This window comes from Eptesicus fuscus, chromosome 10 (genome assembly GCF_027574615.1).
Source record: "Eptesicus fuscus isolate TK198812 chromosome 10, DD_ASM_mEF_20220401, whole genome shotgun sequence".
Classification (NCBI taxonomy): domain Eukaryota; kingdom Metazoa; phylum Chordata; class Mammalia; order Chiroptera; family Vespertilionidae; genus Eptesicus; species Eptesicus fuscus.
In genome coordinates, this window is record NC_072482.1 from 3,209,176 (window position 1) to 3,225,666 (window position 16,491).

General features: G+C 42.4%; 2 protein-coding genes across 2 annotated transcripts; one reads left to right on the plus strand and one right to left on the minus strand.

The window, feature by feature from the left end:
• The first annotated feature begins 3,260 nt into the window (after nucleotides 1-3,260).
• Nucleotides 3,261-7,728, plus strand: LOC103304486 (HLA class II histocompatibility antigen, DQ alpha 2 chain-like). The gene is made up of 5 exons (XM_008161361.3): nucleotides 3,261-3,348; nucleotides 5,253-5,504; nucleotides 6,190-6,471; nucleotides 6,719-6,896; nucleotides 7,073-7,728. Exons 1-4 carry the CDS (start codon nucleotides 3,267-3,269, stop codon nucleotides 6,871-6,873), a joined length of 771 nt encoding a protein of 256 aa, XP_008159583.2. The 5' UTR covers nucleotides 3,261-3,266; the 3' UTR covers nucleotides 6,874-6,896; nucleotides 7,073-7,728.
• A 3,443-nt stretch (nucleotides 7,729-11,171) lies between these two features.
• LOC103304981 (60S ribosomal protein L4-like) lies at nucleotides 11,172-11,983 on the minus strand. Its single transcript, XM_054722030.1, has one exon. The coding sequence runs from the start codon at nucleotides 11,554-11,556 to the stop codon at nucleotides 11,260-11,262; it is 297 nt and encodes a 98-aa protein (XP_054578005.1). The 5' UTR covers nucleotides 11,557-11,983; the 3' UTR covers nucleotides 11,172-11,259.
• Nucleotides 11,984-16,491: the final 4,508 nt, after the last annotated feature.

A 16,491-nucleotide genomic window follows, 5' to 3' on the forward strand; every position in this document is an offset into this window, starting at 1 on the left:
TGGTAGTTTTCAAAGGCTACAGAGAGGAGGAAATATAGAGATACTAGAGGCTCAGTGCACAAATTCATGCATGGGTGGTTGGCTGGCCAGCCACACCCCTGATGGGTGGGGGGAGGGGTGCAACCAGGGGTGGGGCCTGGTGGGGGATTGCCATTCCAATTGCTTGGCTTTTATATATATAGATCATCAAGTCACAATGCCACATTTTACTGGACTAAATTAAGGTGTGTTTCTCCCTTTCCTGGCGTGTACCTGCTGTGGTAATCACGAGGCTGGAGTTTGCTGTGTAAATTCCATGAGGTACTCTTTGCTGGCAACAATATTTAGTGTTTTCAGGAAAGAACTGTCATGTTCAGCCACCAAGGCACAGTCATCACTCAGGCCCCTGAGTAGGATGCTGGTGGCACAGGCCATGCCAACCGACCCAGTCCCTGTAATGGAGATCTTACTGTGACCAATGACCTCCTCTGAAGTTAAATTCTTCCTATGTTTACACTTAATAGTCGCCACCTTGTTCACAGGGGTAACGAGCCAAGGGCCCTGGAGTGGGATGCAGGCAGGCTGAGGGGACACATGTCATCCTCAGACACAGGAAATGCACTCAGCGGCACCCACTCTCTGCTGGCCCACAGGAGCGCTAATCAAGGAAAGAAGAGAAACAAAAATTAGCAATAAGAGAGTTAAAGAGGGACCACTATTATAGATCCTACAGACATTAAAAGGATAAAAAGAGGATCTTTTGACCAACCTATGCCTATTAATTCAATAATTATACTTACATATGTAGTTTAGTTTTAAAATATTAACAAATTACTGGGTAAGACGTACAATTTTCATTTTACAGTTAAGAATGCTGGGTTAAAATGATGTTCATAAATTGTCGGAAGTTATGCAATTGCTTAAATAAGAGTGAGTATTTTAAATGTTTTGTTTTGTTCTTTTAAACTTTATTGATTTTAGAGAGAAGATGGGAGAGGGAGAGAGAGATAGAAATATCAATGATGACAGAATCATTCTTTGGCTACCTCCTGCATGCCCCTTACTGGGGATGGAGCCTGAAACCCCGGGCATGTGCCCTGACCAGGAATTGAACCTAGATCTCATGGGTTGATGCCCAACCACTGAGCCACACTGGCTGGGCAAGATTGAGTATTTTAATATCAGTCTTTTTTATTACAGAGTCTGCATTATCAGTAGTTCCCTCCAGCCTCTGCTGTTAGGATAGGTGGTTGGCAAACTCATTAGTCAACAGAGCCAGATATCAACAGTACAACAATTGAAATTTCTTTTGAGAGCCAAATTTTTTAAAGTTAGACTAAATAGGTAGGTACATTGTTATTAACTTAATTAGGGTACTCCTAAGCTGGCCTTTGCTAAAAACTCAAGGGGCCAAAGAGCCACATGTGGCTCGTGAGCCGCAGTTTGCCGACCACTGGGATAGGATTTCAACAGTGGTCAATTTGTGACTATAAAGAGGTCCTGGAACAAACAATAAAACTAATGATGAACTTAAATTTTAAAGCATGTTAAAAAATACAGACTTTTACTGTGTCATCATAGTAACTTGAGTGCCGTTACAGGAGGTCCCAGAAAATCCTCACTGTGGAAACAGCGATCATTAACATAACATACAATTTAATTACAACATTCTAAATTAAATATCATTTTCTAAAACATGCTTAAGAATACTAGCAAATTGTTGGCAAATTTCACATTATTTAACAGTGCATCTTCTTCCACTAAATTACCAAGGGAAGCATGTTTTGTCTTATCAGACAAAAGGAGATTCTGTATTGGTCAATGTCATACTCATTCATTATTAGTCAGCTTTCTAATAATTTTGTATTGCTGAGTGTAAAGCTGCTATTCTGACCTCAAAAGCAATGAGAAGTGACTAAATGTATAACAGATCGATGATACAGAGGGCAGGCAGAAAGTCAGAGTAACAAACCATCCCAACCTCCCCTGACATGTGTGTGTGTGCGCGCTCACGCACACACACAGATGTACTGTCCATTGCCTGGTGGCAGGACTTGGCCTGGACTTCCCTTTATCCCACGCGACCTCTGAAACGGGCTCTCACTGTTAGATGGTGCTCTGACCCTGTGCCTTTAAAACTCCAGCCCACTAACTGGATTAAAATGAATAAGAAGATCGTTACAGGTGAAATCTAATGTCACAGCAAACAAAGTATTCGCTCTGCAGCCAGCGTCTCAGGACACTTCTCCAGGACAGAGGGCAGCTCAGAACGATATGAGGAAAAGCCTGTGTTCGGTGCAGGTTGGAGGCTTCGTGGTAAACGGAGCAGATTCTAATAGAACCAGAACACACCTCCAGGTCACGGACACATGTCAGCGGGAACGTGAGACATGGCAGCTCCCAGTATCTCCACCAAAACCCCAGGGCCAGCCCTGCGCAGGTGGAGCCTCCCTCAGGACCCACAGTCTTTCTCCTGGGTGTGCGGCCTGTCCGCAAGCTTCGCTCAGACAGGCAGCAACCCGGGCCACAGGCGCAGAGAGCACAAGGTGCCAGCGGAGCAGGGCACGCCGTTCCTGCGCTCAGCTTCGCGCGACCTTGCAGCGCTACCGGGTGTCACCGACGTTTGACAACCCAGGTGATAACATGAGGGTGCTTTTGAGAAGGTGAGAGGAGAACTTGCTTAAGGAGTACAACAGTGGGGTGGGGGGGGGTGTTAATTGGCCCCCACAGTGGAGGTCCTTTTGAGAACAGAGCTGATCCAAAATACAGAAGGAACATTTCCTGAATGCAGAGCTTTTGTCTCTTGTGTTCCTCTTGGATCCCAGTCACCTAAAACATAGTGGGGGTGCGGGTGGGGAGTGGGGCTCGGCGGGCAGGGGACCTCCCAGAGGCAGTAACAATTAACATAACACAAAGGACCCTGCCAGGGACCACCCCTGGGGTTATCCAGCTGCCCCGGATGCACACCCGCCACACACATTGGTCAGAGTGGAGAGGCTTCTGTTTCCCCCTCTCCCTCCATCTAGAGAAAGGCTCCCCCTGCTCCCCGGTGAGTCTGTGCCCCTAGGGAGCTTCCCAGAGTCCTCCAATCTCTTCCTAAGAGCCTTCAGCTGGCCACTGGGTGTCAGCTGGGGAATTCCTCTGACTGACGGCTGCGGTGACGCGAGGCGAGGTCTGGCTCCCCCAGATGCTTCCTTCCTCTGGGTCTCCTGTCCAGCTGGTTTCTTTGCACCGTCTCCTCCCTGCTCCGCTCAGAGCAGCCACTTCTGAGGAGACCTGGGAGGAGGATGGCCCCCGCGGAAGCTCTGATTCTAGGGGCCCTGGCTCTGGCCTCCACGCCGAGCCCCTGTGGGGGCGGAGACATCGTGGGTGAGTGCTCCCTGAGGGTGTGGATTTAGGAAGAATTGTAAGAACGGAATGCCTTTGTTTAGACTTAGTGGTGCTGAAACCCAGTTCCCTTCCATCAGAATTCTTATGCTTATTTTCCTCCCAGACCAAACCCCAGCCCAAATCTCACTCAGCCTGTAGTCTGAGCTAAATGTCAGGCTGTCCCGGGCGACTGCAGTGGTCACCAGGGCCCTGTTCTCTTTCCAATGTCACAACCAACCAACACAGCCTGGACATCGTTGTGGCCTTAACTCCACTAGCTCCTCGCAGTAGGTAAATTTCTCCAACATACTGCTTTTCTTTAACAGCAGTTTGTGAGCCTACTACTTCTAACCCATTGAAAACCCTTTCAAAGCTATTAGTTATTGCATTTCAGCTGTCCGGTTTCTTAGAGTAACCATCCCCATAAATGTTTTGTGCCGCTTGTAAAGTAGCAAGTCATTTATTTTGTTTTCAACATAATTTGTATTTGGGGTTTGGGCTCAGAAAATGAGGAGGATAAATTTTATTGAAGATAATTGCAATTGGAAAAATAAAACGAATTAATTGGATGACATTAAGCAAGTCACTTCATTACATTGATCTTCAGATTCCTCATATGTAAAATTAATTGATTAACTCATTGTTCTAAAGAACACGTGATCAAATAAAATAAGTACACAGATGTGAATTTTAAAAACGAAGACCTATATAAGTGCCAGGATACAGCACGATCATTCTGAGTGTCACTTCCATGTGTGTTCCTCAAAGCTGGGTTGATGCATGATGGAAAACCCAGGGACTTCAAGTAGGTTAGTCTCAGCGTATCAGCCCAAACCAGCAGCCCTGTCACGTCTAGCCAGGAAAGCTCTAAAAAGAGGTAAGAACAGATCCCTTACCTGGCTCGTTCGCCCCCCTGCTCTCCATTTCCTTTCCACACACCTTCCTGGTCTAGGGCTCATTCCTCTGCCGTTCAGTCTCCGGGCCAGATCTTTGTCTCTTTTGTCGTGGCAATGATAACAGTTACTGAGACCTACAGCAACACAGCCAAGCAGAGGGAAATAAAGGCAAATAGGATACAGTGGACTCTCCAAAACATTTTCCAAAGGAGATTCATTAGTTCAACAGATATTGAATGTGTCTGAAGCACTCCTCTGGTGCTTAGCTTAAACCAAAGTTCTTACTCATAAAGAACTCAGATAAGCCCTAACTGATTTGGCTCAGTGGATAGAGCCTCGGCCAGCGGACTGAAGGGTCCCAGGTTCAATTCCGGTCAAGGGCATGTACCTTGGTTGCAGGCACATCCCCAGTAGGGGGTGTGCAGGAGGCAGCTAATCTATATTTCTCTTTCATCGATGTTTCTAACTCTCTATTCTTCTCCCTTCTTCTCTGTAAAAAATCAATAAAATATATTTTTTAAATGTTTTTTAAAAAAGAACTCATATAATTTAAAAAACATATTCAATCAGTAAATAAACCCCATGGTGCATTACAATAAGATGAATGCTTTGAAAAGGTAAGACAGTGTGGGGAGATTAAGTGATTAGAGGTAAGCTCAAGAATTAAATGTACTTACTTATTTTTATTTAACAAATATGACTGAATTCTCACTATGTACCAGGACTCTACCAGGAACAAGACATACCATCCCAATGCCTCATGGAGTATATGTTATCATGGGAAGACAATATATGAACCTGAAAGTTGTTAGAAGGTCATGTTAAGAGCTTACATCTCGATACCCTAAAATACATAACACAGAAATGGGGACTGATAGCAGACCATGTCAATGTAACCTACACTATGGAATAGTGTTTCTTGTGCTTTTGTATAATAAAGCTTTTCCCCTCCCTCTATATTCCACCCTCCCGTTCATATCTTCTCGCTCTGGAATGGCTGCTCACCAGCGTGGGACCATGTGGGCACTTATGGCACAAATGTTTACCAGACGTATGGCGCCTATGGCCAGTTCACATATGAATTTGACGGAGATGAGCTGTTCTACGTGGACCTGGAAAAGAGGGAAACTGTGTGGCGGCTGCCTGAGTTCAGCAATTTCACCAAGTTTGAAACTCAGAATGCCCTGCAAAACATTGTTGTGGCAAAAAGAAATTTGGACACCTTGATAAAAGATTCCAACTTTACGCCTGCCACCAATGGTAAGTGTCCACAGTTCTGTCTCTCTTCTCACATCCCAGGTCTCACCTCCTTTTTCCCTGGAAGAGCTGCTCTTCCCCGCATACTATAAATTCTTCCCCTTTCTATTTCATTTCCTACCAGATACCTGTCCCCATCATATCCATTTACTCTTTAAGTATCCCTCCTTCTGGTTCCATAAAGTACTCCTTATAATCCAATAAGAGGACGTTCCCAACTTCTTAGCCTAAGAAATGTGTACACACGCACACATACACAACACACACACACACACACACACACACACACACACACACACACTATCCTGTGCGTTCCCAAAGAGAGGAAAGTGTTCTGAGATTCACAGTGATTCGAAGGCAGAGGATGGTTCAGAATCTGAGGTGAAGATGATGGTACCCTTCTGAAGTCACACAGATCACATTAACCTTCTTCATTCAGAAGATGGGAAAGGCAAGGAAGAAGTTTTGGACAGTCCTGCCCATAAAAAAGGAAACAGTGAACAAAATGATCTAATAAGCAGGTGGGGAAGGGGGGAAGCTGTTGCTTACTGTAAACATGAGTCTGAAAAGACACAGGCAATACCCACTAAGAGCTGGGGAGTTGGGACTGGGAGGGCCACCCGAATTCCTTAAGAAACTCAGGACACAGTTGTCCCAAACTCAAACCAGTGTTTGGTCTTCGTTGTAGAAATTCCTGAAGTGTCTGTGTTTCCCAAATCTCCCGTGACCGTGGGTGTTCCCAACACCCTCATCTGTCTGGTGGACAACATCTTCCCTCCTGTGATCAACATCACTTGGTTTTACAACGGACACTCCGTTGCAGAAGGTGTTGCTGAGACAACCTTCTACCCCAAGAGTGACCACTCTTTCCTCAAGCTCAGTTACCTCACTTTTCTTCCCGCCGCTGAGGATTTCTACGACTGCAGGGTGGCACACTGGGGCCTGGAAGAGCCGCTCCTCAAGCACTGGGGTACGCCCGCATCCCTTCACTGTCCGTACACCCTCCAATTCTGTCCCACATCACATCGTCCTACCTTAGAGCCCTAAACCCCCAGGGCCACAGGTTTATTTCCCACAACTGTAAGTTTTCTAATAATTGACTACACTCTTCTCCCAAAGTCCAGATGTCTTGTGCATTTCCAAACACACACACGGGTCCCCTTATACGACACCCTGCATACAGTGCCCTTTGACCCTGTGAGCTTCTTTTTTCTCAGAGCCTGAGATTCCAGTCCCCATGTCAGAGCTGACAGAGACTGTGGTCTGCGCCCTGGGGCTGGCCGTGGGCCTCCTGGGCATCGTGGCGGGCTCCGTGCTAACCATCCGCGGGCTGCACGCAGGGGCTGCCTCCAGGAGCTGGAGGACCACATGAGTCTCAGCCTGGGAAATGGGAAGGTAGGAATCAGGTGTACAGATCTGGGGTGACGTTTCTGCAGGTAGTGAAGCCGGCGGGGAGGATTGGCACCCAGGATACATAAATGTGTTTGAAAATTTGTGGTCAAATGGGAGAATGGGTTGACCTTGGGACGGGAACGGAGGACCCACCAATCTCATGCTGTTTCCTGTTTCAGGTCATCAGTCTTTATAAGAAAGAAGAGGAATGGTTCAGACTCAGTTCCCTGTCTTGGCCTTGATGTATGACCTAGACCTGCTCCCTGCTCCTTCCTCAGCCTCCTCATCTCCCCGCTGGAGTGGAACTTGTGGCATGTTTTTTCTTCAGAGACCACTGACCTTTATGAATTCTTTCTACTCAGGTTTCATTCATCTCCTACCCTTCACAGAAAGACCTCGACCATTCTACCCAGCCACCTGATTCTTAGTCACTCTAATTCAGTATCTGTACTGAAAAAAATTGTATCTCTTTCCTGGGTATCTTTGTTTAGAGTAGTGGTTCTCAACCTTCCTAATGCCGCAACCCTTTAATACAGTTCCTCATGATGTGGTGACCCCCAACCATAAAATTATTTTTGTTGCTACTTCATAACTGTAATTTTGCTACTGTTATGAATCGTAATGTAAATATCTGATATGCAGGATGTCTTAGGCGACCCCTGTGAAAGGGTCGTTCGACCCCCAAAGGAGTCGCAACCCACAGGTTGAGAACAGCTGGTTTAGAGTATAATTTTCTCTAAATGGATAAGCATGGGAGACCTCATGCTGGAATGTTAGCAGATGTCTCAGCTCATTTAACCTCTTTCTCGGGTCATGTTAATAATACACAGTCAACATGTCCAAATGATATTGTAACATAATAAATGTATTTTCTTCCTTTCTGTACTTCCATTTTGTTCTCTCTCTCCTTACCCATTTAGGTATCAGTGAGGATAGTGCAAACTTTCTCCCCTCAGTGTAATATTTTTTATATCCAAAAAATACCAAAAAATAGGGAAGGGACAATGTTTAGGTTTTTCATTTTAAAATAGAATTCAAAAATCTATGGAAGAGACAAAAAATTGAAATAAAGTATTTTAAATACAAAATTGGATTTTGGGAACAAAAGTGAAATTTTTTTCATAAGTATTAGATTTGTGACAAATGGAGAATGATTTGAGAGGTGTCCTCCCCACTTCCTTCCCTTGATTGGGGTAGGTTGAGAAGAGACAGAAGTCAGAGTGAGAGCAACAGCAGGAGATACCACAGTGTGAGCCCTGGGAAGTCCCCACACTCTGCTCTTATTTGGGCGAATATCAATGAGAAAGGAGAGATGGAGGGCATTGGCTGGCTAATGGGCCTCACCTCCCTGTAGGCACCTCCTTTTGGCAATAACATAAATACAATTTAAACTCACTTCATGCTCAAGCTCGTAGATTATGTTTATTGATAACATTTTAATTTGGGTTGTTGTTATTATAGGAGACTTTGTAGGTCAACTGAGAGTTTAGTCATATATTAATACACAATATTTTCAATTTACATAGAATGGAATCCTTTAGTAACCATAAAAATAGGCTGTTGAGAGGACCTACGAGTTAATGCATGTAAAACACTTAGGCTAATGTGTGCCACACAGTAAGCCCAAATACATTTGTACTAGGAGTATGAATTATGTGATCTGGGCTTGAAACTCTAATCTCCATGCCCAAACTTTGGGAACCAAGTTTAATCCATGTTGAGCATTCTTTTTGCTTAAATTAGTTTTCTACATCTGTAGGCATTCTTACCTTTCTTGCTTTCTTTCTTATTTTATTATGGTACACTAGAGGCCTGGTGCACAAAATTCGTGCACAGGTAGGGTCCCTAGACCTGGCTGGGGCCTTCCTTCATTCCGCACCACTCCCTGGTGGTTAATGTATGTCATAGTGAGCAGTTGAACTCCCAGTCAAACAACTGCTCAAGGGGACAATTTGCATATTAGCCTTTTATATATATAGATTAGAGGCCCAGTGCACGAATTTGCGCACCAGTGGGGTTCCTCGGCCTGGCCTGCGGGATCGCACCAAAACTGACTCTCCAACATCTTCCAAGGGGTCCCAGATTGCGAGAGGGTGCAGGCTAGGCTGAGGGACCTCATTGGTGCACGATTGGGGCCGTGGAGAGACACAGGAGGTTGGCTAGCTGGGAGGGACCATGGGAGGGCTCCAGGATGGGTCCAGCCCATCTCCTCAGTCCTGATTGGCTGGACCCCAGCAGCAAGTGAACCTACCAGCCGACTGTCTGACCTGGTGGTCAGTATACATCATAGCAAATGGTTGAGTGGCCTTAGCATATTATTAGCATATTACACTTTGATTGGTTGAACAGCCAACTGGTCAACCAGACACTTAGCATATTAGGCTTTTATTATATAGGAATAGAGACACAGTGCACGAAATTAGTGCACGTGGGGGTGGAGGGTGTCCCTCAGGCCAGCCTGCACCCTCTCCAATCTGGGACATCCCTCTTACAATCCAGGACTGCTGACTCCCAACTGCTTGCCTGCCTGTCTTCCTGATTGCCCCTAACCGCTTCTGCCTGCCAGCATGATCAACCCCTAACCACTCCCCTGACAACCTGATTGATGCCTAACTGCTCTCCTGCCAGTGTGTTTGCCCCTAACTGCCCTCCCATTTAGGCCTGGTCCCCCCCAACTGCTCTCCCCTGCACACCTGGGTCCCACCCAACTGCCCTTCCCTGCAGGCCCGGTCACCCCCAACTTCCCTCCTCTGCTGGCCTGATCACCCTTAACTGCCCTACCTTGCAGGCCTGGTCCCTCCCAACTGCCCTCCCCTGCTGGCCATCTTGTGCCGGCCATCTTGTGTCCACATGGGGGCAGGATCTTTGACCACATGGGGATAGCCATCTTGTGTGTTGGAGTGATGGTCAATCTGCATATTACTCTTTTATTAGATAGGATAGAGGCCTGGTGCATAGGTGGGGGCCAACTGGTTTGCCCTGAAGGGTATCCGAGATCAGGGTGGGGGTTCCCTTGGGGTGTGGGGCGGCCTGGGTGAAGGGCCTGTGGTGGTTTTCAGGCCAGCCACACCCCCTAGCAACCCAAGCAGAGGCCCTGGTATCTGGGATTTATTTATCTTCTACAATTGAAACTTTGTATCCTGGAGCAGAGCCAAGACTCCTGCTCGCTCTGTGGCCCGCAGCCATTTCTTTTGTGGTTTGTGTATCTAATATAATTGAAACTTTGTAGCCTGGAGCGGAGGCCTAGGACAGCCAGGGCTGCCGAAGCTTTGCTTCCTCCATTGCCAGGGGCAACCCTTGCCTCCTGCTCTTTCCAGCTCAGTGGCTGTCGCCATTTCTGTTTGGATTTGTTTACCTTCTATAATTGAAACTTTGTAGCCTTGAGTGGAGGCTTAGGCTGGCAATGGCAGACGGAAAGCTTGGCTTCCTTTGTTACTGGGGAAACCCAAGCCTCCCTCCTGCTCTCTGTGGCTGTAGCCATCTTGGTTGGGTTTATTTGCATATTTGCTCCTGGTTGGCTGGTGGGTGTGGCAGAGTGATGGTTAATTTGCATATTACTCTTTTATTAAGTAGGATAAGGATAACATGACATTTACCATGTTAGCCATTTTTAAGTCTATGTTTCAGTGACATTAAGTACAGTCACATTTTTGTGCAACCATCACCCCATCCATTTCCTAAATGTTTTCCATCTCAAACTAAAACTCTGTACCCATTAAACAATAACTTCATTCCCATTCTCCCTCCAGCCCCTAACAAACACCATTCTACTTTTTCTCTAAATAAAGTTGACCATTCATGTTATAGTATGTATCAGAATTTCTTTTCTTTTTGAGATTGAATAATATTTCATTGTATGTGTATACCACATTTTGTTTATTCAGTCATTCATCAATGTTCATTTGAATTGTTTCCATGTTTGGCTATTGTGAATAATACTGCTATGAATATTGGTGTACAAATATCTGTTCCAATTCCTGTTTTCTATTCTTTTGAATATATATATATAAATATATATATATATATATATATATATATCCCCAATTTCTGAATCACATGGTAATTCTATTTTTAATTTTTTAAGACCACCATACTGTTTTTTATAGTGACTGCAATAGTCTACATTTCCAACAGCAATGCACAAGTGTTCCAACTTTCCTACATTCACACCAACACTTGATATTTTATAAATTTTTTATCATAACCCTCTTAATAGGTGTGTATAATTATACACAAAAAGGGGATATATTTATTTTTCCACAAAACAAATGCAACAAGTTACGTTTCTCATTGCCTTTGATCATATTTTTATTCAAAATTAGCTGTCCAAAGTGATTTGACCGTTATGGAATAAACAAATTTAAGTTTATGCCACGGGCTTCTTTTCTTCTGTGGTGGGTTTCTTTTCTGCGGGCTTCTTCTCAGCTGCTGGTTTCTTGGTAGCTGCAGCCTTTTTCCCCACCAAAGGCTTCTTCTGCTTCTTAAGGCCAACAGCCTTCTTTCCTTTCTTCCCTACCACAGGCTTCTTGCCTGGAACCCCCTTCTCATCTGATTTGGCTTCTAGTGCTGCTGCTGCTTTATCCACCCGAAGCTTGTGGTTCTTGGCCTGACGAAGAATGGTGTTCCGGCGCATGGTCTTTGCATATGGGTTTAGCTTCAACATGATCCTCAGGGTTTTCAGTGGATTCTTCTTCAGGACTCTGTGGTGAATCTACTTGCATGGTGTTCGGAGGGCTCTTTGGATCTCTGGGCTTTTCAAGATTCTGCTAAGGTCTGTATTGAGCATCTTGTGCCTGGGAAGGTTGTAGTTACTCTTGAGGGAGGCAGCTCTACGCCAAGTGCCATACAGCTCATCTAACTTGCGGAAAGCACTTTCAGTCCAAATGCAGAAACGGCCCACATGCCCTCCAGGTGCAAGTTTCAAAATGTTCAGTTTGCTTACATTAAGCAGAGTAATTCCAGGGATGTTTCTGAAGGCTTTGATGATACCGTTGTCCTCATTATAGATGATACAAGGTCCCCTGCGCTGGATACGACGACGGTTTCTCATTTTGCCCTTGCCAGCCCTCATTCACTGAGAGGCATAGACTTTTTTTTTTAAAATATCATTCCAGGCCTTAAGTTTCTTAAGAAGCAAAACAGCCTTAAGTTTCTTAAGAAGCAAAAAAGCAAAAGGGGATATATTTATTTCTTTCAACAATAAGATTTAATTTTTAAAATTTTTTAAATGAAAATGGTGAATCATATGAAATGTTTATCAAAAAAAATAAAACCAATAAATAAAATTTTATTTATCTAATATTCAAAATGATGAGTATGTAAGGAAATAATTTTCACAATTTCAGAGTAATATTTCCCTCTTAAGGGAAAGGTTGGTAATTAGAAGGTGCACACAGACTGCTTCTGGGAGGCCAGCTGTGTTCAGTCTTTAATCTCTGTGTTACCGTTCCTCTCTCTCCTTCTCTCTCTCTCTCTCTCTCTCTCTCTCTCTCTCTCTCTCTCTCTCTCCCTCCCCCCTTCTCCCCCTCTCTCTCTCACGTGTGTGGTATGCAACTCTCTCTACATAAGTTATATGTAATTCCAAAAGAAATGCTACTATTAAATCCCCCATTATGAAAACCTTATTCTCAAGTCATGAACTAGAGAAAGGTATATATATCCAGGTCAGGAAAAATAAATCCAATTTATTTTGAGAAACTTACACTTTAAGGTAAGTGATGTGTTTAAGTTAAAAGAAGGGAAGAACTTTTAAACTATTATAATTTAAGATCCTATGCTCTCCAAGAATGTGAATCAATGAGGAAAGCACTGTTGCTGAGAATTATGGTGATTCTCACCATACCATCCTCATTAAAGGACCCCTGTCTAAGTTCAAGTATACGGAGCATGTATTGTAAGGGCAGTATATAGAAAACAGTGAATATCTTCTGTTGAATGATGGGACTCTCTCTCTCTTTTAAAATGTCGTATGGTGGTGAAGCCTCAAAAAGAACATCACCAGTGATGTTTTAGTGCAAGTTACAAATGCCAACCTCAGTAGAAACCTGAAACTGGAAGTGGTAGACCTCAGCTATGGACACAAAGCAAGACAAAAGGGAAGAGGTAAAACTTCATGGAAAAGTAAAGACCTTAAAAATAAAGAGAGAGGGGAAGTGAATCATTGGTATAGCAAGTTCCTGAAAGTAACTTAGAAGTAACAGAGAATTAGAAATAATGAATAAAGCTTTTGTGTCCTGCAGAAAACCTAATGTTTGGTTCAGATTTCACTCATGCATTGAAAGAGTGAATGCTGAAGTGTAGTTTTAGGTAGCTTAATCAGAATCATATTCTCCTGAATTTCACATTCCAAAAAAAAAGTGAAAGAATTATGTAGACCTAACCAAATTGCTTTTTTATGTTATAAAATTGTAAAAAAAAAAAAAAGTTATTTGCATGTGTTGAGATAAGAATATAGAAAGAGTTGGGTAGTTACTACTTTCAAATTCTGTTCCGGGTTCCATTAACAGTACAAGGCGGGGGGCGGTTAATGAGTGTTGGATAAGCAATGTGGAGTAATGATTTTAAGAATTCCATAAAATTCAAAAATACTAGGTTAATTTCTTGTCTCTAAATTTACAGGGAAATAAATCTTACTGGAAATATGTTATAGTTTTTTAATATAAGTACTTTATTGTTTTACAAGTAAACTTATTGCAATTATTTCTCATACACATGCTGCTTTATTTATTGAATTTCAGTTTTCTGAAATAACTTTATTTATTTTATTTAAGTTTTTAGCTTTTTTCTACTACAGTTTACATTCAATAATATTTTATATTTGTTTCAGGTGTACAGCACAGTGATTGGACATTCATATAATCTACATAGTGGTTCCCCTGATAAAGCTAGTATCCACCTGGCACCATACATAATTATTACAATACTATTGACTATACTCCCTATGCTGCACTTTACAACTGTGACTATTTTGTAACTGCCAATCTACTTCTCAGTGTACTTCTCGGTCCCTTCACCTGTTTCACCAGTCCCCTGACTCCTCTCCCTTCCTGCAGCCATCAGTCTGTCCTCTGTATCTATAAGTCTGTTTCTGCTTTGTTAGTTTATAATGTTCATTAGATTCTACATATAAGTGGTATTTATCTTTCTCTGCCTGAGTTATTTCTCTAAGCATAATATTCTCTAGGTCCAACCATGGTGTCACAAATGTAAGATTTCTTTCTCTTTTATGGCAGAGTAATATTCCATTTTACATGTACCATTCCTATTTTATCCACTCTTGGCTATTTTAAATAGCACTGCAAAAAACATGGAGGTGCTTTTATTCTTTCAAATGAGTGCTTTGGGTTTCTTCTATACATACCCAGAAGTAGAACCACAGGTCATAAAAAAAGTTACATTTTGAATTTTTTTAGGAACTTCCATATTGTTTTCCATAGTGGCTGCACCAATCTACAATGCATAAGGATCCCCTTTTCTCCACATCCTCAACAACACTTGTTTATTGATTTATTGATTTATTCTGGCAGGTGATATCTCATTGTAGTTTAATTTGCATTTCTCTGATGGTTAGTGATGTTGAGCATCTTTCATATGTCTATTGGCCATCTATGTCTCCTGTTTGGAGAGCTATTTAGGTACTTTGTCCATTTTTTAAACTAGCTTGTTTGGTTTTTCAGTGTTGCTTTGTATGAGGTTGTTTTATTAAATTTTGAATATTAACCCTTTATCAGATGTACCTTTGGTGAATATGTTCTCCCATTCTGTAGGTTGTCTTTTCATTTTGTTGATGGTTTCCTTTGCTGTGCAAAGTTTTAGCTTGATGTAATCCCATTTTTTTAGTTTCCCTTGCCTGAAGAGATCATCAGAAAAAACAATATTACTAAAAGAAATGTCAGAGATTTTACTGCCTACGTTTTCTTCTAGGATTTTTATAGTTTTGAGACTTACATTTAAGTCTTTTGTCCATTTTGAGTTTATTCTTTTATATGATGTAAGAAGGTGGTCTAGTTTCGTGTCTTTGCACGTATCTGTCTAATTTTCCCAACACGATTTATTAAATAGTCTGTCTGTTACCCATTGTACAATCTTGCATGCTTTGTGAAATATTGCTTTATAGGTGTGGGTTTATTTCCAACTTCTCTATTATGTTCCATTGATCTAATGTTTGTTGTTATGGCAATACTATACTGTTTTGATTACTGTGTCCTTGTTGTATAGTTTGATATCAGATAGTATACCTTCTTTATTTTCATTTTTTTATTAAGGTATTATATGTGTACATATCTTACCATTGCCCCCCCACCCCACCCCACTCCCATACATGCACTCACCCCCCAGAGTTTTGTGTCCATTGGTTATGCTTATATGCTTGCATACAAATCCTTCAGTTGATCTCTTATCTCCCCCATCTCTCCCTAACCTTCCCACAGTAATTTGACCTTCTGTTTGATGCTTTACTGTCTCTGTATCTATCTTTTGGTTCAACAGCTTATAATTTTCTTTATTATCCATAGATGAGTGATATCGTGTATACCTTCAACTTTGTTTTTCTTTTTTTTTCTTTTTTTAAAATAAATCTTCATTGTTCAGATTATTACAGGTGTTCCTCTTTTTTTCCCCCATAGCTGCCCTCCACCTGATTCCCCACCCCACAACATGGCCTTACCCCCCGCCACTGTCTTCATTCATAGGTGTAAGATTTTTGTCCAATCTCTTCCCGCACCCCTCACACCCCCTTCCTCCTGAGAATTGTCAGTCCACTCCCTTTCTATGTCTCTGATTCTATTATATTCATCAGTTCATTCTGTTCATCAGATTTTTTTATTCACTTGATTTTTAGATTCACTTGTTGGTAGGTATGTATTTGTTGTCCTTTTGTTGTTCATAATTTTTATCTTTACCATTTTCTTTTTCTTCCTCTTCTTAAAGAATACCCTTCAGTATTTCATATAATCCTGGTTTGGTAGTGATGAACTTCTTTAGCTTTTTCTTGTCTGTGAAGCTCTTTATCTGACCTTCAATTCTGAATGATAGCTTTGCTGGGTAGAGTAATCTTGGTTGTAGGTTCTTACTGTTCATCACTTTGAATATTTCTTGCCACTCCATTCTGGCCTGCATAGTTTCTGTTGAGAAATCAGCTGACAGTCGTATGGGTACTCCCTTGTAGGTGACTTACTGTTTTCTCTTGTTGCTTTCAAGATTCTCTCTTTGTCTTTTGCCCTTGGCATTTTAATTATGATGTGTCTTGGTGTGGTTCTCCTAGGATTCCTCTTGTTTGGGGTTCTCTGTGCTTCCTGGACTTTGTAAGTCTATTTCTTTCACCAGGTAGGGAAAGTTGTCTGTCATTGTTTCTTCTAATAGGTTTTCAATATTTTGCTCTCTCTCTTCTTCTGGCACCTCAGTAATTCAGATGTTGGTACGCTTAAAGTTTTCCCAGAGGCTCCTTACCCTATCTTCATATTTTTGGATTCTTTTTTCTTTTTGTTTTTCTGGTTGGTGTTTTTTGTTTCCTCATGTTTCAGATATTTGGTTTGATTCTTGGAGTCTTTTGATCTACAGTTGAGTTTCATGTATGCTTAATTTCTGACTGGTCCTTTTC